Here is a 24,267-nt window from a genome sequence, read left to right on the forward strand (position 1 = left end):
ACAAATTAAATCTTAGTGAATTTCCAATGCTGCAGACTGCAAGGTCTGACTGTTTTAAAAACAAAAAAATATTTTCTTTAAATTCAGAATGTTCTTAAAAAAAAAAAAAAAAGTTGTTGATTTTGTTATGCTAACAGTGGCCTCTGCTGGCCCAGTTCCTTGTATGGATCTAATGTTTCGTTTTTGTTTGTTTTTTTCTCTTTTAACATGACATGTACCGAAAATCTAAATCACTTCTTGGTGCATCAAATATCACATCACAGTTCAACACTCAGCTGGCTACTGGAAAATCTAATTATTAAAGTTTGTTTATTCAGGGCTTGAGAAACAAGACTCCACTACAGTAATTTCTCTTCAATCAACTTTCCTTTGCTTGTCAGCCTGTGCATCTTTTTTTTCAGCACATAACCAGGGTTAATAAAAGGAAAAAAATAATAATAAGAGAATGAAAATTCTGTGAAGTCAGGGGGGTAGGTGTAATATAGGAAAGTGTTTTTATCTGAACTTTAAGAGTTAGCAGTTGCATTTCCTATCTGCAGTGTCCTTTTACGGCCATTAGCAAAATGGTCTGGCCCGGAGGGTGTTTTCAGTTCTGCATTTTTGTTTCCCCGTGTGGGTTATCTATTCCCACGGCTGTCAAATTGCCTGCAGTTGGTGCCATTTGCGAATATCCACAAAGAAAAGGGAATGCCGAGGAATCCCTGCCTTCTTCTGATGCGTTTCCTGTGACTCGCTGTGGTAGAAAGAAAACGAGCGAGTTTCTCCTTCTCTCTGCACCGCTGGATGTCACTGCTGCCCCAGACAAAATGCGGGTCAGCAGTAAACCCGAGGGGTTTTCTGCAGTAAAAGATTTGCATAACCACTGTTAGCAAAGACATCTACGCCTGCCACCTTTTTACTTGAGCGGACGTTTTCCTTTCAAGAGTAAGAAGGTTGGAGGAAGGATATACTGTATTGAATGACACACTCTGTGGCATATAGGTATTTCTAAGTGACTGCGGAGGGAATACATTATTAACAGACTCACTGCAATACTTACAAAAAGTAACCTATTACGTTTTTGTGATACTAATTTTCGATAGTGCCGGTGCGTGAGTGGTTCCTGGGTCCCGCTGGCCGGAGCGGACAGATGCAATGTCCGCTTTTAGCAGCAGGGGGAGCTGCGGAGGTGGGGAAAGGCTGTGGACAAAGTTCGATCACCAATCCAGCCTAATCCCCCCTAATTTTATTTGATATCTGACTAGTTCCAGCCTAATTTTTATTCTCCTAATCGATCTCTAACGTGTTATAAAGGTTTTTCCCTAAAATACCTCTGCTTTCTCTTTTAGATCCCACTATTCTTTGTATTTGAAGCTGTTTGAAGTCTCTCAGTGGCTTCTGTGGGCTTTGTTTCCCCACGCACCCCTCTCTCTTAACTTCATAATTATCAAAACCACATGACAATTCCAACTATAACTCAAATTTCCCGAAACCTCCCCCCATAAATAGAAATTTTCTACACTGAAAAATGGTGTTTGATGATAATGCTGAGCAGATACAGTTGTGAATAGCTCTGGTCATGCCATTTTCCACCAGCTGCTCCTCATAATGGAATATTCATTAATTTCAGGAAATGTTTTGCAGTGGTCAGAGGAAACAGCATTGACAAACCATACATGAACATCAGCCTGCACAAGTTCACGGAAAAATCAGATTTTCCATTTTCATTCCCACAGTATTACTACATGCTCTTACTGCTGAAGTGACTATCTTTTAAAAGTCTTCCAATTTGCCCTAGCACTTAGTTAATGGTTTCTGTGATGGATGAGATTTTTACCCTAATTTTCTTGGCAACACAGTGAAAGCACTGTGAGAGATAATGTCAAAGGCAAATAAATGGGACACAGAAGTTGTTTGAACCGTCTCCATGCTAACAATGAACACAGTCAATTCAACTACTCTGTGAACTGCTAACACTAACCATTTTACAAGACTATTTTAAATTGCAAGAGAGCCTTGTTTTACCTATGAATGCCCTTCCTAATTCCACAGTCCTTACATCCTAAAGCTGCTGAATTTTCCCGAAATTCCTATTTTCCCTGCTGAATCTTAGCAGTTACTTCTGCACCCTCCATCTTCCCCTCCCTTACAGAATCAGCATAATGAAGCTTTCTGCATTGGCTCTGGACTTTCTGGAGATGTGACTCAGTGCTCTGTTAGAATACTTTAGTACTACTGAGATAGAGAAAGGATCTCTTCTAGTTCTTCTTACCATTTTATAATCCAATAACCTGTCCTAGCTACCCACTTAGATCCTCCCTAAAATTCAGGTAATCTTCTTCTAGCATCTTCTGTCAGCTTTAACACTCAACTGAATTTTACTTTGGTTTCTAAGAAGTCTTGAGCAAGCTTGAGGAAGCTGCAAACAGCCCTCCCTTCCTTTTTTTTTTATAATAAAACCCCCCATAACCAAACCCCATTTTTTGAAAATCTGCTGGTAGGAAACGAGAGGGAATCTCGATAATGTAGGTGACACACTGGTGTGTATCTGCTCTGTCTGACCTCGGAAGGATGTGGGTCAGAGGAACTGTGCACTTACACCCTGGTAATTCTAGCACGGTTTTGGTTGTCAGACTTGACCGAGTGGAGTATTATCACACAAAAGAAGTGCTAATCTCACGCCGTTTGATTATTCAACAGTCTCTTTCACCCTGCATCTGAGCACTCGATGGGATTGCTGATCCAGGGAGAATAAGGAATTCCCCAAGTCCAAAGGCTGGAGCAGGAGAAGGAAGTGCATAGTACGTGAGGCGGCCGTAAAAACTTCCGTGGTGCTGCACTCCCTCCCTTGGCCTTGCCTTCCTGAACCCAAGCGTATTTTCATAGTTAGCGAGGCACTGAAGAAATTAGTTTTGCTCCGCATGTGAGGAAGGGAACGGAGGTGCCTAGAGAGATCGCAAGGTACAGAACGGGAGCAGAAGCACTGTAAGGAGGTTGGGAGCCAAGCTAGGCAGGAAGGGGGGCATTTCCCAGCTGCCAGGTGGTGGCTGCCGCAGGTGTGAGCTATCACTTGCTCAGCACATGGGTTTTAACAGCTCAGCCCTTCCTTCCCCTCCCTCCTCTCTTCCCAGCGCCTTTAACGAGAAACATAAAACTCTTGGGACATAAAACTCTGAAGACTCAAAATACTCTTCGGGATCGTTTTATTTTTTTTTTTTCCTTCGCCTTCTGGCTTCCCAGGTAAGCTCGGCCGTGCCTGCAGTAGTACCCAGCATGTGCCCGTCCCTGACATGCTGGTTCATGCCCCAAAGCCCTGGGGGGGTGAGAGGCGCCGCTCAGGGCAGGGCTATGCCGGGCTCCCTCAGCCGAGGCGAGCTGGGCTGAGACCCTTCCGCAGGGCCGGCGTGGGTGGTGGTGGTGGGGGAACGCGGCCATCCCGGCCCCGGCACGGGTCTAACCTAACAAAGCCGCGGGCCCCGCTCAGCGGCCGCGCTCTCCCCGGGCTGCAGGGGAGGGACCGTCAGGGACGGCCGCTGCTGTGGGGTGGGGGCCGCTGCCCGCAGGCTCTGCCCGGGGCCGGGGGTGCTCGCGGGACGGCTGCGGGGAGAATCATAGCAGGCGAAGCGGCGGGAGCGCAGGGGCTCGGAGCGAGAGCTGGGCTTTCCTGCACGGCCCCTTTGTGTGCAGCGCGGCTGCGTGCGGGAGCGGGCGTGGCCGGCGCCGGGCGAGCATTTCCGCGCTGCCTCGGGCCCGGCGGGGGCGCGGCGGGGCTCGGCTCGGCGCAGGGGCACGGCCGGCGGGCACGCCTGGCGCAGCTGACGCGGGAGGAGGGCCCGGGAGCGCCGCCGTGTCCATGGACTAGCCGAGGCAGCACAGGGACCCCGGGTACGCCGACCGCCGCCTCGCCCTCCGCCCAGCTCGGCGCGACTTAGCGAGCAGGCTGCTGCCCCCGGTGAGTGCCTGCCCGCCCCGCCCGGGCGTCCCCTCGGCCGTCTGTCCGCGGGGACTCGCTGTCCGGAGTGCCCCTTTCTGCCTCCGTCTTTAAGCACCCGCATTTTGACCTCCCCTTCCCGAGGCACGTCTCTCCCCTGCAGCATCCCCGGGGGGCTGGCGGCCCCTGATCCAGGCGGGCAGCAGCCCTCCGGCTTCCCAAGTTTCCCGGCAGCGCGGGGCTATGGCGAGCCCCTGCCATTGTCCTTGTCCATTAAAGGAAGCCGGAGAGGCCGGGCGAGGCTTCCTCTGGGAGTTCACCCTAAGTTGTTTCGTTGAGGTGCCACGAGGGAGAAAAATTTAAAACCGAAACAACACCAAAAAGCCTTTCTGGGTTCCGCAGCCGCAGTTTGCCCGCTCCGTTCTCCTCCGTCGCACCGGCTGCTGCCAGACCCTGCCCTCAGCCCAGACATGGCTGTTACTGGGGAGCGCGGCGGGGGCGAGGATTGAGGCCCGTCACTTAATTTTTTAAATGATTTTAAACTTATTCAGCTATAAGCTATGATAGTGAGGGACTTCTCTGACCCCCTTTGAGCCGCCTGCTGAAAGAGGCCCGGCCGTGGAGCGCGGCGGCAGCCGCAGGTGATGCTCCACGGCCGGGTCAGTTTCAGCCGGCGCTTTACCTGCCGTGTAAATAGGGCGGTTTCATTTTGGGACTATCTGAATGAATGAATAAATAAATAAATATCCCCCCCCCCAAAAAAAAACCAAACCCATGCCGTAGAAGAAGTTACTTGTTTGGTTTTTTTTTTCCCCTTCCTCAGTAGATCTTCAAAGGTGGTGGTGGTGGTGGACAGGATATTTTAAGATAACTGTCAGGACAAGATTTTTCCAGCATTGCTTTTTTGTTTGCTTGGGGATTTGTTTTTTTTTTTTATAGGGACATAAAGCTTGTGACCTAGAGCTCTGGAAAGCAGTTTCTAGGGAATAGAAGTGTACAAGGGTATATGTTGTTCATGAGTGCTCCCTGGTGTGATGGTCTCCTTTCTGGCCAGTACTCATGTGCTCTTATAACTTCCTGAGACGCTTTATACTCACGATAAATGTGAAGCATTTTAGGTACTTGGGTGTGGAAGATTGAGGTACTAGTACTGTTTGCTTGACAGAAGAATTGTGTGCATAGAGAAGGGCTCAGGTGGGAATTCAAGTCTAGTCATTAGTGTCAAGTAGAAGTGAGCTGTGGGGGAAACGAACTTGCAGGTTTTGTTTTCTGTTTGTGTGTTGGTTTTAGTTTGTTTTTTCTTGTTTTTTGTTTTGGATTTTTAAAGAATCCGGGACATTTGTGTTGGTTCTTTATCCTCTGGTTAATGACACTTGAAGAAATTACTTTTAGGGTGTGATTTATATCCTTTTAGCTCTATTCTTGGAAAGTGGGGAGAGAATGTAGTGTTGTTGCCTGTCCTTAGAAGATTGTCGTGTTCAAAATGGTAATGCCACTGAAACAACAGTTTTTAGGAATAGCTTCCCAAAAGTTTGTTTTTTCAGCACTGTCATAAATATACTTCCAACATGCAAGTAAATTACGTATTTGGCGTTTTGTTTTGTTTTTGTTGATCTTGTGCACAGATGGACTTGCTAAAGGCGGAGTCTAGCTCTAAACTGCAATCATGGAAAATTGCTTTTCTGGCTGGTGTGTGCTCTATGCGATTTTTATTTTGTGTAAGTTGATCCAGTTAACTTCCTTTGTAGCTTCCTCTGTGTAGAAGCATTATCTCCAGTCCCCAAATCAGTCTTAATCGAGTCTTATTTCTGGGCACAAGCTTTGCCTGACATTTAGTGCATTGTAGAAAAATCAGTCCTATGGTGTTTTCCTGTTTAAAACCTCTTTCCTGTCCTCTCTTCCTCCTTGCAAGGGAGCGAGAGGGTGGCAGAAAAGAAAGAAGTAGTATGATCTTTGGTTAGGAGCAGTGTCTGTGCAGGAGCCCTCACACAGGTAACATACCTAACAGGACTGAAAGGGGGTGTGCTCTGGTCTGAGTTTTGCTGGCCTTAGGCCTTCTAATACTTAATGAAAGGGGCATAAAAAGACCTCGCTCGGACCCCTAAAATACTGTTTAATTGGGACACTGTTATTGAAGATGTAACTTTTTGCTCTCAGATGTAGCAAGAAGATTGTTGACATGGTGTCTTATGAATTTAATCATATCTGGATGATGAAGTTTAAGTTGTATGCTAACTTCTAACAAATAACTGAGGAATATTTATCTCTTCTATTGCTTTGTTTTGAGGCTGACCTGACTTTTTTTAGAGGATATTTATATTAGTTAATAAAGCTTTGGTGGGGGGCTACTAGTTGGCCATTACCTGTAAATGGCTGCTTAGAAAAAAAAGGAGGGTAATTTTCTGCTGACAAACTCCTACAGTTAATTCTCATAGTCTTCTATCAAGTTTCTTATTGTGGATTAGGTATGGCACAGTTTGAGCACTGATCAGTGTGAATAAATTAAACTCTTGTTTTAATCTCACCGTGTTTGTTTAGAATTCTCATTGGAGTGCATGTGAGGGGAAGTGGAGTTCACAGAGCTATTGTCCAAACTCTTCCACAGGTCCTCCCTTCATGTAGTTTTCTGCTTTTACAAAAACTTCCACCTGGGTGGGGTATGGAAAAGTGTGTGGGTTTCAGATGCACTTCACTTATGGGCTCTCTGTGCCTTGCTGCTTTTCACTGTGACTACCTGGGGCAAAACTTCCTGTTTTTGGTAGAACGAGCTCTTGTGTTTTGGCATCCATGGTGCATTTCAGGCTAGGAGGGCTGCAGTTCGCAGAACTCATGAACATGCTATGGTTCTCATGCTGCTTTAAGCTGAAGTACCTCAGATAAAGTAAATTAGACCTTTAAACAGTAAATGCTGCTGGCTATTGCCAAAAGAGAATTAAGAAGAGGTCCTTTTCCAGATGGCTTCTGGTTGTATGTCCAAAGGATGGTCATGCATCTTCCTCACTAGTATTGCACAGTCCTAAAATCTAAGGCTCTTCTAAAGCTGTAGTGTTGGTATCTTGTGTGAAAGTACGGACACTGCCTTCCAGCCCTTGGCACAGCTTGGGCAGGAACACGATCCTTCTCCTTGACCCTTTGGGTCCTGCTCAGGCAGCAGCATCTGATAAAGGTTAAGAACAATGTCAGAGATAATCAAACTAAAGCTTATCAAGGTTAGATATGTGTGGATCTTAAAGTTTAATAGTTTGTGTCCTCCCAAGTATACGGAGACCTGATTTTAATTTAGCAGTCAAAGAAGAAAGGGAGGGGCTGAAGTGTCTAGGCTCAGATGACTTAATTTTAAAAGCAGTTATAATTTATTACTTAAATATAGTTGAATGTCTTGCATTTGAAATTTTTTTTGCATTGTAAAACAACTTCTCTTTATTCTGGATGACTGAACAAAATCTGCTTTCAGTATGGTCAGCAAGCTGAAAAATCATTGTTGGGTAAATTCTATTTTTAGGCATGTCACAGATGAGGATAACAGCAACGGGTTTAACCTGCAGAAAGTGATGATCCTCAAATATTGGCTATATAAGGGATTGTGATGTTTGCAGTTGAAACCACCGCCTTGAATGGCCAGGCTTTTGCTGACCTTTTTGACCAGTCTGACATAAATCTTGGAATTGAACCTTTCAGAGAGAAGCATCGTTCTGCTTGATTATTCACATGTGAATTCTGTTATCACTTGTGCAGAAAACTTTTAGCAAATGAAAATAAAGTATGCTGGCACCAAGAGGAACTATACTGAAATGCAGGGCTCTTAGGAGGATTTAAAAATAAGTTTACTTTCCTTTCTGGTTCAAAGTGTGCCTTGGCCCCTGTTTGGCAGGGTGGACCACCACTTGTTTTGCTTCAGTGTTTCCTGTCTTTCTTCAACTCTTTGGGAGCAAAGCAACAGTGTTTTATCGTTTTCATTGTAGTACAGCTCATAAATGATACGTGGGAGTGAAAGAATTCCTGGTCTTACCCAGAGTGCCTACTTACATGTTTCTTCTGAGAGCTGTCTCTGTATCCTTGTCTTTAGAAGTCTGCAAAAGCTGAAAATCTTAGGCTTGTCTTCATCCTTAATTTGAACCTGAGTGTGAAAGGCAAGAGTGTAATAAACAGAGGCTTTACTTCCCCTTGATCTTTGCAGTAAGCATTGTTGAATGTTATCCTAGTAGTACAAAAGAGCTTCCTCTGGTTTACAGTCCCAGTCTAGAGAACAGTCATTTATACCAAATGGATAAGGGTCTTCCTTGTGAAGAACTGTACTGAAGCCCCCTGGTGTAGCTGGGGCTCTTTGGCACTAACTGGCTCAGTCACTTGATGAGCTTGTGTGTGCCTGTGAGCTTTTGGCTTTATGGGTTGTTTTATTTTGGCTTTTTCATTCTGTTTCAGGCAGGTTGCTAGTGTACAGCCCCAAATGTGTTCACGTGACCCAGCAGCCCTTTCCAGAAAGCTTTTTTTCCTCTTTTAAGGTTTTTATTTCCTGCTCAAAAACTAAATAATTGATACTTAAGTCTCTCGGGAAAGGTGTTTTCTCTAAATAATTGATGGATCTGGAGTTAACAAAGGCAGGTTCAAGTTGCTGCACTTGCAGCAACAGGATGAAGCAGAGTATTCAGAGACAGCTGAATGCTGTGAATTTTAATATTTTAAAAAAGGTCATTTGTTCTGCTTGGCTAAGCTGTCTACTCTTGCTTTGGGGTATAAAATGAGTGCTGAAATATGTTCACTGACAGACACCCAGACACTCCTGGAATAGAAAACAGAAGGAATAGCATCAAGTAACTTGCATCTGAAGAAAGACACCTGAGATGTTAGACTTGTGTCACTATGTGACAACAGCCTTCTGACTGCCAGGATATGGAGCTGATTCTTTTGATGCACACTGCTTTTCCCTCAACAATTTGTTATTAAATGGTGCTCAGGGAAGTGCTGAATGTTGTGTGAAATATGCCTGCAGTGGTGTAGCTATATATAGCAAAGGGTACAAAACAGCAAAGCTTTCTACCCTGCCCTGAGAACTAAGTTACTTTGGTTTGTCTGTGTGGCGAACCTGCTGAGGAGGAAGGTTCATTGAAAAAGTTGTCTGACTTGAAACTAATGGAAGGCAATTAGTGAGATGACTCTTGGAACACAACAAGGTAGCTTTCTTTGCAAAGTGTACAGTGTGCTGAGGTTGCAAAGGGTATTTTGACAAAGTGGTCGTAGCATTGGTCTGCTTCTGCAAAGCAGGAGAGTGTTCAACTGAAAGAACTTGTCCAGCTGGGGCAAGTGAGAAGGGAATGTGTTTTTCAACTCTGGGTTGTTGTGTTTTGTTTTTTATTTTCTCTGAGCTGTGGTGCTCGTGTAACCAATCATGCTGTCAGTCTGTTGAGATGGCAGTTCCTGTGTTATCACTTTTTTTCCATCAGGAAGGCACAGGTTAGGACATGTTTGTGTCTAACCTCTTCACCTTCTAACACTGCTGCTGTTTGCTGTTAAGCTGTTGCAGAGGCTGAGGTCTGCAGTGGAGGGAACACTGACTGTGTCCCTTCACAGCCTTTGCTGCCCTGATCTCTAAATGGCACAGTGTTGTTCTTGGCATAATCTTAAGAGGTGGAAAGCCTGTTTTTCCTCCTTCCCCAGGGGCGGATGCAGAGTCTTTGGGCAAGACAGTGGAGGGTTTCTCACGACCTGCCAGAGCACTGACTCTTGGGGGAAGGGCTGGAACTGTTCAAGCATGGGCTTGGCCTGAAGCCGCTGTGGTCTTTGTCTTTTTAATCTTTTCCTTGTGTTGTGGTAGCATGTGCAGAGTGCTCTGAAAAACCTATTTGCAGTATCTCCTGAAGCTTTAGCTTGTTGCTGTGTATTTGGGCTGAGATACATAGTCTGCCGAGGAGCTGGCAGTGGTTATGATCCTGAGGCTGTTCTATCAGTGAATGCTGTTCTATCACATCTTCTGTGTTTTCTGGTGCTACGTTGGAGGCTTATCTGCTAGTTGACTTCTGAAAGTTACACAAGTGTGTTTCTTTACCAGAAAGTCAGTGGAGAGACTAATTACATGGTTGTTGAGCTGTCTACGTGGCTGCAAAGAGACATTTTCTCTTGTGGCCTTTAGGCTGGTGATTTTCCTTCTCGGCAAGTAAAGCAAGGTTGTTCTGGTTGTGTTGTGAATGCAGCTGGTGGAGGTGGAGGGCAGCAAAGGCAAGCTTAGAGTATGGTCCCCAAACCCTACATATGTTAACACCCCATTCCCCCAATAAGTAGCATCCCCTGGTATTGGGAGGGTGCCTCACTTGGCATGAGTGTTCCTCTGGTGTTTGAAAGCATAGGTCCTGTTAGTTGGGGTGGGAGGGGGGAAAAAAACCTGAGGCTTCATGGATTGAACTCCACATCATGTTTCCATGACATGGAATCAGCATTGTTTGACCAGAACAAGTGGAGGATGTAACTAGTATTATACAGATACACGCAGTCATTTCTTAGCATGCTAATTTTACAGGAGATCAGATGTCAACACCGGAATTCTTTTTTTAACTAAGAGATACCTTGAGTTGGTTTACACTGTTAAAATAAACACCTATTTTATTATATGCAATATATATGTATTTATTTATATAATATATAAATATATATAGGAACATACAGTGTGAAGGCTAAGAAATATGGTGTGGATGTGGACAGACTGCACATTATATCCAAAGCAAGGAATGTTTTCAAGAAAACAAACAACAAAACCCAAAGCAAATTATATGGTCATCACTTCTTTATTGTATATTGCTATAATCAGTCTCTTGTTTTTCTTCTTATGAAAAAAGAAAATGAAGATATATCCCTTTTGAAGAAAATGTAACTGGAGATTGAACAAGTGGCATTCCTGGAAATGGAGAAAAGCCACGATATGTATAGAAGTTTAGGATGTTCTCTGAAGAAAGAGTGTATTTGCCAGCAAAAAAAGTTAGTGTCTTCCTGTCTTTTGTCCTCTAAGTTGTGACTTATTTTTTTGTGATATAAAGTGCTGTAGCAAATGGAGGGAGCATTTTGTTCTAGAAACCTTTTGGTCTATGGGGAGGGAGCAGTGTATGGAATAGGTTCGGTTACTGTTACTGAATAGAAATAAAATTATTCCTCAGTCACCAAATAGAAATAAAGTTATTCGCCAAACTGGAAATTCTGGCTCCTCAAATAAGATGTTTGCTTTGTGAGGGTTCCAAAACCTTCTGTTGGAAGGCAAAAAAAAGTCAAATTACATGCTTTCTTTAAGGCTGAGTTTTGCCTTGCTACTGTTGATGTTATAGGCAGTGGGTATATATGTGCTCTCATAAGAGGTAGTAGAAAACAGCTGAGGAGTTTGGATCAGCTAAGATTATTCTGGCTACTTGTTCTAACAGGTTTTGCTTCCTGAAGTGAATAAACTCCTGGTCAGAATAACTGACACACTTCTGTGTGTTTCACAGTACCTGAACTTTCTGCAAAGTAAAAGGGAAAACATAGCTTCTGGCTTGTTGTGTGTACTAAATAAGTTACAGCCCAGGCAAGGTCCTATTCAGGTTAAACTGGTCAATAGCTTTATTCAAGAAAATTTTCATACACATGAAATATTTTTCTAAACTTTTCCAAGATGTTAATGAGACATTTATTGAACTGTAGTGACAGTGTTTAGTGTTGTTTTCACTTACTCTCGTGTAACCTGACTGAGCTTTATCTCCAGAGGTTTATCCACTAGTGCTTTTGAGGATAAGGTCAATGAAGACCCTATGTCCTGTGCTCCTGCTGTTGTCTGCAGTTCTTAAAGATTAGTAAAGAGGTGGGTAGCTTACAAAAGGATTCGTCTATCTTCTGCTGTGTTCTGCTCATGTTTGGAAAATTACTGGCTTTTAGATGAGGCTTACATGTAACACTTCCTTTTCTCTGTTTCCTGTTTCCTACAGCTGTCTCCTGCTTTAAGTCAAAATAAGGCATATGCAGTCTATTTGCAGTCAACTACTTTAAGCAGATTTTCCTTGAGCTAGGTGAGATATCCATGGCTTTTAGTTGGTGCCTTTGCCAAGCATTACTCTGTGTTGGGGCAGGTAGTATCTTATCTGTCTACTAACTACTTTGTTAGTAGTTAGTACTACTACCTAAGTAGTACTAACTACTTAGCTCAGGGGAGCAGAACTAGCACAAACCCACTAAAATTTAGTGGATATTTGATCTGTGCCTAAGTAAGTTCTTGAATTATTTAGTCAATTACTAAAAATATTTGCATTTTAAATTTACATGGTCAATACTTGCAGTGTCATTAACTTTCATTCTGACCAGTTTGTAGAAATGAAAATGTGGAATCTGTGGAACTGTTTTTGCTTTGTGGATTTTTTTTTTTTTTAACATTAGTGGTAGCATTTTTGGCCGAATAATAATACTACTACATGTGAATATAGAAATAAATACTTGTGCATGTGAAAGCAAGGCCAACCAACAATGTCTTTTGGGAGCTTCTGTAGGAAGAACAGTGAAAAGTGAAATTCTTAGAACTGCTGTTGTCCTCTGTCACAGCTTTTTAATTGCTATGGGAGCAGTCCTGAATTCTCTTGCCGTTTTCAAGTCTTCATGTAGTGTAGTTTTGTTTAAGAAATCAAGTGGAGCTGAAAATATTCCATGAATCATAGTTTGAGTAACTCCTTGATTTATGGTTTTGCAATGTAGAGCTTTTATGCCAAAGTACTGGTGATGTTAGTTGAGTGGGCAGTTTAGAAGAGGTTCTTGATGTGCATGTAGCTTATTTCTCAGAATTTCCAGTGTCTAGATTCTGAATGTTACTCTGAGTTCAGAGTGCTTACATGTATTTCATATGCAACTCATCTGCATAAAACCAGTGACTTGGTCAAAAGCACAGCATAACTTCAGTGTGAGTTATATAGGGAGCTGGAATTGGGCTCTTTTGAGTTGCTGCTTCATTGGTTTGGGAATGCTGGTATATGTTTCTTAAAAGTTTTCATAAATTGTAGTTTGAGCTGTAGTGAATGAAAGCTCATCATTGAATCTTGAAACCGTTCCCATTTGTAGGGGATTCGTTCTGCTCTGAGCGATGTAGAGTTTGCACTGGAGCAACTTGTGCTTGAAATATTCTTCAAATACTGAGGACTTTGAGTCTTGACTTCTCTACAAAGGAAGGGCCCCAAATGATGATGTCTTAAGAATTTTGTCTGACTTTGGTCACGTTTTCCATTGAATTCTGAGATCTGCTATCTGCTGTTATTTTTCAGGTAAAACCTATTAAGGATATCTGTCTTGCATCCTGAGTCTTTCAGGTTAAAAAACCACTCTTTTGTTGATTAATCCTCAGCTTTCCTCTAAGAATGAGCAAATATTTCTCTGCTCATCTGGGCTGCAGCAGAAGTAAATACACTATAATTGTATTCCTTAAGAGAAGCTTGTCTTTTCTTTGTGAGACTCCAGTTTGAGTTCCTTGGAGACAAAACTGCAAAATGACACATGTTTACCAGGAGTTACTGAGTCATCAGCAGGACTGTCTCTGTTTCCAGGAACAGATTAGCCTGTAAGAGCTCCCAGTCCTGTCAGTTTGTCTTGCCTTTTTGCTGTACCAGTTCAGTCCCTACAGTGAAGATTTATGCCCAGCACCCAGACGTTGTACTGAACATGACCTTTGCTGATCAGCTTCTCGCTAGAATGTGGAAAGAGCAGTCTATTTGTTATTCCAGTTTTCAGAAGATCCTAAGAATATCTCTTAATTATTCCTGGTCAGGGATAAGGTCTTCTTTCAACTTCACAAAAACTTCTAAGGATTGAGCACCTTCAAAGAATGAGAGTTATTTTTAATGGCACCATGGCTTGAATGAATTGATGCTTTTTGATATAGATTTGGTGTTGATGGATTAATGGAATTAAGGAGTCATATCAAAACAAGTCAGACCAAAGTGCATCTCTTTCTGTATTTTAGAAGCTCTTGCTCCTCAGTGTGTTTTTCTTTTGACTTTGTTCATTTGCTTCACAAGCTTCACTTAGATTTGATGCTTTGTATTGGTGAAGAATGGTGGAGGAGTCAACAGGTTGCCAAGTGAAATTTTTTTGTTTTCTCTTGCCTCAGTTCTGCCCGTTCCCCCAGCTTCATCCACTTTAGCATTTTGGCTTCAAGTGTGGTGCAACCTGTGGTGCTGGTGTAGGCTGGCATTGTAGAGGTGCTGCATTTCCATGAGCACACTCATCTACCACTGCTTTTGCCTTCCCATCCTTGTCCTTCCACCTCCTGACTGCACCCACATTGGCTTTTGTCTATGCTCTGGCAAGGTAGGTTGGAAGGCTTAAAACTCTTTGCTTCTTGATGCATGGTACAAGATCACAGAATTGATGTGAAGATTTGCTGTATGGTTTGCTGTGTGATTGTTTGCTCCACTGAGTAGGTTGATTAATGATTGTGGATTTTAGGAGGGGCAGGGAGGAGGATCAGGACTCTACATATGGTGGTAGCACTGGCTGAACTTGGAACTTCAGCATGACTTAAGTCTGCCTTATACAGTTAATGCCTCCTGAGGATTAAAAGAATTTGTGGTCCTAGATTTAGAAAAGAGATTTGCTTCAGTTGTTCTAGATTTGACATCTTATCTATGAGGATTTCTCTGCATGTTCACATTAGATTAGTTAATAGATCAGATCTTCTGTTTTAGGGGAGTTAAAGTATATACATTAGGAGTATCACTGCTGTAGCATTTTGAAGGTAAGAGTGGAATAGTGGGTGTAGGAATGCTTTGTAAATGGTAGTAGCCTCTTGATGAATGACTACATTTTTTCCCTCCTCGCTAAAGCTGTGAACACAAAGTTTTGTATTCTACCAAAGCAGCAGTACTCTGCATTTAATTTTTAGAAATTCTTGTTGCTGTGAGTGGGTGATAACTGTCAGCTGACCCAGTGTGACTTGCTTTGTCTGAAATACAGTAGAGAGCGTTATTAGTCTGTGCTGCCCACATACTACTTCAATCTTCCAAGTGTTTTGTAGTATTGCCTAAGCATAGTTATGTAGCCAGTGATGTGAGCTAAATGAATGTAGCAGATTTCTAGCCCAGTAACAGATGCCTCCTACTTTGGGAAACATGACTGCTTTTGGCATAAACACGGGGAAGGTGGCTGTGTGGCCTTGAGTGGATTGCTTGGTCTGTTTGTAGTGTTTGGGGAAAAAGTCAGGTATCCCTGTACTTCAGATGTATTATATCACTCCCATACCAGCCATATGCTGTTCAGTGGTCTGTCAGTTCTGATGAGGGTAAGCAAAAAGAGTAAGTCAAATCAGCTCTTAAGGTAGGCTGGTGTTTCAGAAGGTAATATGAGTCTGGGGAGCCACGTGCAGTTATAGGACAGCCTCTTGCTAATACTGGTAATACAATCCCCTCGTTTCATCTCAGAGTATTAACAAGAAGTGTTTATGTTAAAAAAGCATTTTACTTTTTCATTCTGTTAAAATACTGTGATTGATATTGACTGGGACATATTACTAGTGTTTGAAGAAGTGGGGAGAAATGTCTTGCAAGCTGCTGGTCAAAACAATGAGGTAGCTGGGAGTAGTGCTTATCAATAAGGGTACTTCTGATGCTCTTATTCCTGTGAATAGTTTCACTGAATCTGGGTCTTGAGCAGTTGAATGTAAGTCCCAATGCCAGGGAGGGTGACCTAACAAAAAGAATCTTCAAACAACGCTTGCATTTTAGGTCCTGAAATGATGTGCTTGCTGTTTTGCAAGCACAGATTATATTTTAAGCCTCTTTATCTAGTAGAACCCCATTTTTATGGAATTTAATGATGTGCTAGCTGAATGCCACCTGCTGTCTCCTCTTTTCTAAAGGTAGCAGCAGCAAAAGCAGTACTTCTGACTATTAGTGTGTTCATTTTACAGTTGCTGCTCCTGTCTTCTACCAGGTTCCTAATTTTCGCAGGGAGGGAGGCAGAACAATAATGGAGGCCTTAGTGTGCCTGCATCTGGAGAATCTTTGCACTGGCAGCCAGTGTATTGCTGTAATACAGGATTATACTCATGCAAATGGAGTCTTGGACTCTGCTCAGATTAGTGGGATTCTGCTTTTGTACCCTCTTTTTCCACTCTTCCCCAGGCAATCATACTTATTGAGTTGGACAAGTGTATGAGTATTGATTGTTGAAATATGAATTGCCATTTGGAGCTAGAAAGGGGAATGAACTTGAGAACCAAATATTTTTTCCTTCTCTTGTATTCTCTCACCTGCAGTCTTAGGTAAGTGTGTCAGGGGAGTGGTGCTTAAATAAGTGTTCTTTGCTGTGATCCATATTAGTAAGGTTCCTAAATGTCTGTGATGTTGAATGGGTTGAAAAGATAAGTAACTAAGGCTTAAGGTTCAAGTATTAATGGTGATTGTTCACACTCTCTAGCCTGTAAAATTTTACAGGTACTGTTTCTGTAACAATGTGCAATAAATCACTTACTTTTCTCCAGACTCTTTTTTTCTCTGAAACCTTTACTGGGGCTAGTGAGGAAAAGATGTTTGAATTCTGACTTAATTCAGTTTTACTCCTTCTCGTCAATCATCAGGAGGAAGAATTTCTTCTCTTAATGATTTTTTTCTGTTGTTACTTGTCTGTTCAGATGCACTAATCTAGAGTTGCCTGTGGGTGATATATATTAAGCAACCTGCACTGATAGTAGATGCATGAAGGCTACTTAGGTGTTGTTTGCCTTTGTTATATATAAATTAATCTACTTCATGCCAAGTGGATCAGTATGACTTGTATAATAATTACCAACTTGCAGTAGGGTCTGAAAATTCCTCTTATGCATGTGCAGGCCATTTTAGCTTAAAAAACCACCAGAAATTACTCTCAATCCACAAATCGTGCAGCCTTACTTGGTTATGCCAGCTCACATTATTTTCCAGTGTTTTTTTTTTCCTCATAGCTACTTAAGGCTGTGGAGTATTCTACTAAAATGTACCCTCCTTAGATTTTTCTACATTGTCTTTGTATTTCTGAAAACAATTTTAATTTGGTTGAGCAACAAAGAAACTTTCTGACTGGACTTGTAGAGGGATGAGGGATGTGTCTGGACCAAGGAGGGACTCTCAATGGGATTCCAGATGTAAGCCAAACCTGGCATGAAAAGACCTCTGGAAGGAAAATCAAAGTCTGTTAGGGATCTGTGTTCGTAATCTTGTGGACTGGAGACCTCTTTTGTGTCCTTGATCTGTATGTGTGTGGTTTTAACTTCGGGGGGGAAAAAAGTTTTAAGGCATAGCTTGAAATATTTGTGTTGAGATTTCAAAAACTAAGCTCCTTCAGTAAGATGCTGATGGTAGTACTTCATAATTGTAGAAAACAATTGGTATTTCACTTAAAAGATAAAGCAAGCTGTTTACTGGATTAAATGGAATTCAATCCAGATTTACTTCTTTCTTTTGGTGGGATCGTCTTTTATACTAAGGTGCAGATTACTTTCTTAAAAAAAAAAAGCAAACTAGTTCACCACATCCACAACTATGAGTTTTGCATTCCATGGTGCTTGATTTCAGGCTTTGCTGGGTAGGCTTGATTTTTTTGCATGTTATCTGTTAATGTCCAGCTGGGCACAATACTTTTTATTAGTTATGAGTTGTTACAATAAATTCTCCATCCTTGCTTCCTTCCACTTGCAAGTCTTTCAGTGACATTTACCTCAAATGAATGGAGGGTTGAATTGTGGAACTTGTGTGTCATGGGCAGTGCTCAGCTCAGGATGCGAGGGCTGTGTGAGTGCTTTGCGAGTGCTTTGCCTTCCTTACTCTGGCTCTCAATTTCACAGCTTGTCCTCTGTTTTCTTATGCATGGCATTTCTGCAGAGGTGGTTTAGTTATGATACTCTGAAAAGCTGTAGTTCTTGGAAATATTGGAGCAACAGTTGCAGTTGAACCTTATCTCTAGTGTACGTAAGGAAGCAAAACTCTGCAGAGCAGATCGGCTGTTGAGTGGGGGGGCTTTTGTTCTTGAGAATAAAACCTCTTACAGGATATGATTTGGTAAAGAAACATAAGGCATGGAATGGACCAGGTACAACTGCCTGTTGTATTTAGCAATCTGTAGATGCTGAGGGATTCCATGTAACCACTTCCAACACCCTGCTAGCTGTGTTGCTGGATGTGCAATCCACAGTGTGTTCAGGCACTTTTGCATTGAGCAGTCATCTCTAAGTAAAATGGTTTTGAAGGAGTGAGAAAGTGAATGAATGTCAGCTTGCTGATGGAGATCTTCCTAGGCTAACTGTATAGCTGGTTTGCTTTCTGAGTGATCCCTCCCTGTTATCACATAAGGGTACTTAAAGATAGGATTATTAAGCAATTAAATAAGTAATATTAAGTAAATAAAGTAATTAAAGGGAATTGAGGGTCAGTGAGCTGATTTTTAAAATACCTCTGAATGGCATATGGTACAGGTTACTGTAGTCCCTTGTCAAGAGAGATTTGGAAAAAATTCTTGAAGTCTTTCACTGTAATTATTCTCATTTCTTCTCTTCTTTGCAGACGCTGTGCTATAGAAGATGCACTATTACCGATACTCTAATGCAGAAGTCAGCTGTTGGTACAAATACTTGCTCTTCAGTTACAACATTGTCTTTTGGGTGAGTATGAAATGTAGAGACTGAAATAGTTTATTAGTTTTATTATCAGTTTTATTAACTTCATTCCTCTGTTAGAGAGAACAAGCTGAAATATTTACCTGAAAGCAGTGAACTGATGGATAGTATATGCCAGGTGTTTTGGAATTGAAGAAGCCTATCCCATGTGAGGAATTAATTATTATTGAAACTGTGAGGAATCAGTATGCATGTTATCCATGTTAAGTTGCTTTCCTGTTAAAAGAAGTCTATTACAACATCTCTTTTCAGATGATCTTTGATCTTTTTTGGGTGGTGTAGCTGTAAATATGCTACACAGAAGAGAATAAAGGAGCTGCCCCAGAGATGTGTAAACAGTTGGCATTACAGTGTAGTCAAGACCTTACATGTGGGCAGCACACTGCTTACTCTGTGGGCAGCAGAATTGTCTGATACAGTCTTGAAATACTTAGCTATAGAGTAACCTGCCTATAATGTTTATTTAGGATTGTGAAAAGGTACAAAAGCAAATGTAGGGTTTCAGATGTGTATGGTTGTCAAGGTCACTGGAGGACCAGACTACCTTGGAAAAGAAGATTATTCAAAGGTTAGTACATAGCATTGCACTAGAAATGGTTAACATGTCTGTGAGGGGAAGGGGAGGATGCAGTTCAGATAAACTTGACAATTCTTTTTGGAACTCAGAAGTCAAATGTTAAGAGTTTGCATCTGAATCCGTGGAGAGGCATGGGTAGTCGTGGAAAAGTGCAAATACAGTGACTTGTTCACTAGCAGTATCATTGTTGAAAACCAGAGAACTTTTTGCTACTTGTCACCACCTCTTGCTTACTAGTGCAGTGTTTTAACATAATACCGTACAATTAAGCCCCAGGGGAGTTATCCTTGTGGGGATAACAGGACAGAAGAGATGCTTGGCTTGTGTAGAAACTTGTTCCATTAATGGTCAAATGGCCACAATATTGCATAGTGCAAACGTTCCTCAGGATGATATTTTCCACATTTCAATTGAGGATGCCCATCAACAGGTCAGAAATCATATGCTTAAAGGCCACCAGCTCTGTAGTTGTTTTTCTTCTGTGTTGTCCAACTCCATGTGCCTGTAGTGGAGTGTGGTGTAGTGAGAAGTAATACTTGTCATGCTGGTCTGGTTCAAGCAGCAGGGGAGGGATATGTGGGAAAAGGATGCCTTGTGATTGTTCTAGACCTCTGCTTTTTTTCTAGTGCATGTCTCATGAAGTAGTGTCTATGACTGTTTCTGATGGGTAAACAACCTTTTAAAAATGGAATTTTTTTATGTTTAGTGAGAAGACTGTCATGAATTTGCCTCTGATTGTTCACAGGAATGAATTTTGTCTCGATGTTCTTTATTTTCTGCTGTCATTACACTCTTACATTTCCTTTTTACTGTGGTCTCTTGAAATTAATGACAAAGATCTAAGGATTTTTCTATTTGTTAAAGAAAAAATTTTAAAGAGATGCAAATGGATTGAGGAGAATTTGCAATATAACTTGTGTGTTTCAGCTGATCTATTGGCTGGATTAATTGGTTTTCTGAACTGACAGATGTAGTCTTGGTAGCTTTCTCAACAAATGGTCTGAGGCTTCTGCTGAGACATTATCAGGCTGTCCTAGTTAATGGTGTGTAACTACAGCTCTTTTGATAAGATTTTGGCACCTTCAGTTGTGGAACAAGCTATGTAAATGTAGAGTGGGAGAGCAGACACTCCTGTAGGCAATGCATGAATCATTTAGCTGACACAAGGATTCAGGAACATACAAAAACTGGCTGGGATGACTAGTCTAACAATGTCTTTAATTGGACAAATCCACCATTTGTAAAACAAAGTAAATCTCTGTACCTTAATAGAACTGAAGGACTACAAAATCAAAAGGGGAAATGTAACCATAACTCAAAAGCAGCACTTAAGGAGGGAATGTTAATCTTGATTCACTTTTCTTGGGTTGCAGGGCAGGTACTTGTGGGAGCTTGTTTCGTGAGCATTTGTGTTAGTGAGGGTGGCTGTTCTATAGGGGTATGAGGGATGATATATGGATAAATGTGCAGACAGGCTTTTGCCTGTATAAGCTGTTACAGCTCACCTGTGTCAAGGTGCACAATTTATGTGCAAGCCAGGTAATGTGCATGTAAATAAAAAGTTACATTTGTTCTTCTGTCATACTTACTAAAGGTGCCTGTTGACTTTTCCATTGTAGCTTTGAAGATACTATCAGTGACTGTATAAACTTTAAAAAGTTAAAGCATGTGGTGATGTTGTAACTTCCAGAATTTTTACACTTTTCAGTGAGTGGTTACTTCAGCACTTCAAATACAGTTCACATAGATTGGAGTGAAACAAAATATTGGACTCAGAGGGCAAATATGACTAATAATGGAAAGCTTACAGTTTAATCAGCCTTTAGAAATGTAGAAATCTAAAAGTCTTCTTTTGAAGTTTTTTTTTTTCATATGGACGATTTGGGAATTGAAAGTTCAAGTCCAATGACTTCTACTTAGTTGTGTGCAACTGGCTTGTAATATCACTTCCCTATTCTTCATTCTTGTAAGAAAGGGAATGGAGGTCATAGGAAGGCTCTGTATTCTTAGGCATGATTTCGATGTGTGATTACTTTATTTTCATCTTGCTTTTTAAGCGTGCTCTTAAGACTTAACTTGTCCAAGTACACTTGTTTTAATGAGTAGTGATAAGGCCATACTGCAGCCATTAAGATAGCCCTGCAAGAGAGCAAGATAACAAGGCTGGACCTCCTTTTGTGTTTGAAAGCCTTTTTTTTTTTTTTTTTTTTTTTTTTGGTTTCTTCCCCCCCCCCCCCAAAAAAAAAGCTTCATTTGTCATAGTGAAGCTTAAAGACTGCAGTAATACCAGGTAAAGAGCTTGGTTTTGGCACCTTTCTGTTCTGAGTCATTTTGCAGTGGAGTGAGTCCTTCTGTGAAAGCCCTGGTGCAGGGAAGGAGGCAGGAGGTGGACATCTGAGCCCAGGGGGAGTGCAGGGTGCCCTCTCTCAGGGTGCAGCACTGCTATATGCCTTCCAGCCCGAACTGGGAAAAGCCCAGGGAATAAAAGGCAGTACCTCAACACCTGTCTCTGGTGCTTCCTGCTTTGTCTCCAGGTGAAGGTTTTTTTTTTTTGGACAGTCCAAGAATGACACTTCATCCGGGGCTTGTGAAGGATTGCATGTGCAAGGCCTTTTAAAGTTGCATGTGAGGTCACTGTGTCAGATGAATTGAGAGGAGAGGATCAAATAGCTGTTAGCTGCTGTCATCTTGATTTATCTTCTAATGGTCTGTAGCTTTGTGTGTGATTCTTAAGGGTTGTTGGAGACAAAAATAGTACTTTTCATTCATGCTATGGATGTGGCATTTTGCCCTGAAAATAATGATGAAGGGCAAAAGTTCTCTTCGGTTCTGGGAAAAAATTCAGAGTTAATTTTCTGAAAAATAAGAGAAGACCCAGGCTAGCATAAGATTTTCTGGCTTTTGGAGTCTATGTTGTTTTTCAGGAACATCTGAAACAGCAAGACTGTGCCAGGAAGAGGAAAGAATCCACCACCAGGTGGTTTCCTGACCCTGAGAGGAAGAGTCTAGGAAGACACAAGGATAGGAAGGAAGGACTGTAGGGTGGTGATTGCACGGGTGGAGCTACAATGTAAAATAGAATTGTCCAGGGAGTGGGGAAGTAATACTTTGTGATTACAAAAACTGAGTGTAATAGGAATGCATTCCTATTACTCCTAATCAGACTTAGAGGCAGTCAAAGGAATTCAGAGTTTGAGTGGGAATGGATAAAGCTTAAACATGATCTCGAGCAGTGTCTGTGCATTGGTGTCACTGCTGTACATCTGAGCAGAGCATACAGCTTGATTCAATATGTTAATTTTTCATTTCCAAAGCAGGAAATGACCAAATGCTGGTAACTACTGGTTTAGTTTCTTTTAAAGGGGCACAATTGTGTTTCCATCTAACCTTTCATGGCTTAAATGACTCTCTGGCACAGTAGTGAGTTGAGTAGCCCAGTTTGTTCTTTCCTACGTGTCATTCAGATTTTGGTGAAAGGCAAATTTCAAGATGCTGCTCTCTTGAAGTAGCTGACTTGCTTACTCTCACCTTGGGAATGATTTTTTTTTTTGGCCTTGCAACTTCTCAGCTGCCTGTTCTTCCATTCATGTAGCCATTTTGCTCAGTGAGCTGAAGAAGGTTAGAACTTTTCCTTCAGATGAGGCAGGATCAGTTCCCAGATTTGCCTCATAAGTCACTTGAATGCTGTGCAAGAGTGTTAGAGAGGGAATTTTCCTGGTGCTAATTCTCTGTAGAACTCTTGGCATGTTTAATTGTGCTTACTTCTGAGGGGATTTTATCATCATGGTGTGTTTTACAGTAGTCTTCAATGAAACACTTTAAAGTATTTTGCACGTAGTCTTTAAAGCAAAGAGATTTCATTTGGTTAAATAACTATTTTACTTCCTTGCAAATTGCTTGTCTTGGTGATTGCACCTGTCACTGTAGTGGCTGATGGCTTTGTTTCTTCTGCAACTACATCATATTTCACTGGTTTTTGCTAAAAGAACTTAATGTATGTGGTTTGGCTGCTTCTAGTGAAAAGTATGAATTACTTGTCTTAGCTGAATTAAGTTTTAGATTTATCCACATTGATTCTATGAGACAAAGTTTATTTTTCTTCTGATAAACTCTTTTTTAACCTGCAGACAGTTTGCATAGGTGCTCATGGAAATAATTTTGCAAAAATAGTATAGTTTTGTGAAACTGAACACTATAAAAACATAAGAGCAGTGTTTTATTTTCAGAGGTGAGAATAAAACATGCTAATGAAAAATCTACTTAAGAATCTACTACAGTTTAATTAAGGGGATAATTATAATGAAAGACAGTCTGAAGAGAACACCCTATTTATATATTCAATAGCACAATACTAGTGTTACAGTACCCTTAATTTGTATATAGAGTGGAAAATGTGTTTTCCCAATTCTTTTTCCCTCTCCTTTCTGTGGAAAAATTTCCCAAAGATTCAATTGTCTGCTGTGTAATTTACCTTGATTACTGCAAATTATACCAGCTGTCTTCATCTGTCTCCCAGCATTCCTGAAACATTTGGAATGAAAAGGATGAAGGATGCATCAATTACATGCAATGTGCGACTTAATAACATACAAGTTTGATTATTGACTCTTTTTCCCTTCTTTTGCTAAGATTTAGGATTAATCTGGGTTAATATTCTGTTTATATCGATGTGGCTTTTAATACTATTTTCAATATTGTTGTATGATCCAAATCATCAGTTTAAATGTTCTTGGTTTATTCAGAGTCTGAGGTGAGTAGTCATTGTGCTGTTGCTTGTTAAGTAAGATCTGGATATTTAACACTGCTTTGTCCAGTTCTGACTCTGTGTATTAGTAGTGGCTTGGGTTGGTTAATCTGTGTGTTTAAGTCCTAAAATATGACATATAATAGTTCCTGCCTAGACAGAATTGTCTAACATAATTTGAGTAATTCTTACAGAATGACAGAAATGACTCTTGCAGCCTTTTTGGCTTTCCTTTCCCCTGCTTCCCCCACCAGAGTAAACCCAGAACGACCTCACTTGCCCTGAGTGCAGCTTAGGGCAGGCAGGCCATGAACCCAGCAGTACTTAAAATCTGTACATTTTCTTGTGTGACTGTAAGAGGGTTCTATTTTTGCTTCTTGCCTGCGCCATGGGGAACTGCC

The 24,267-nt window shown here is 41.5% G+C and overlaps 1 protein-coding gene across 2 annotated transcripts in view; it reads left to right on the top strand.

Annotated features, from left to right (window-relative positions):
* Window positions 1-3,200: 3,200 nt before the first annotated feature.
* TSPAN14 (tetraspanin 14) overlaps window positions 3,201-24,267 on the top strand; it is a 39,878-nt gene continuing 18,811 nt past the window's right edge. The window contains exons 1-2 of one of the 2 annotated variants that reach the window (XM_032695171.1): window positions 3,201-3,219; window positions 18,433-18,530. In XM_032695171.1, the coding sequence (XP_032551062.1) occupies window positions 18,450-18,530 (81 nt within the window). In that variant the 5' untranslated portion in view covers window positions 3,201-3,219; window positions 18,433-18,449. Of the gene's footprint in view, window positions 3,220-3,814; window positions 3,930-18,431; window positions 18,531-24,267 lie in introns of those variants that run through there. The other variant, XM_032695170.1, reaches the window with a different exon arrangement.

The sequence above is a fragment of the Chiroxiphia lanceolata genome, chromosome 8, assembly GCF_009829145.1.
Source record: "Chiroxiphia lanceolata isolate bChiLan1 chromosome 8, bChiLan1.pri, whole genome shotgun sequence".
In the NCBI taxonomy this organism is placed as follows: Eukaryota; Metazoa; Chordata; class Aves; order Passeriformes; family Pipridae; genus Chiroxiphia; species Chiroxiphia lanceolata.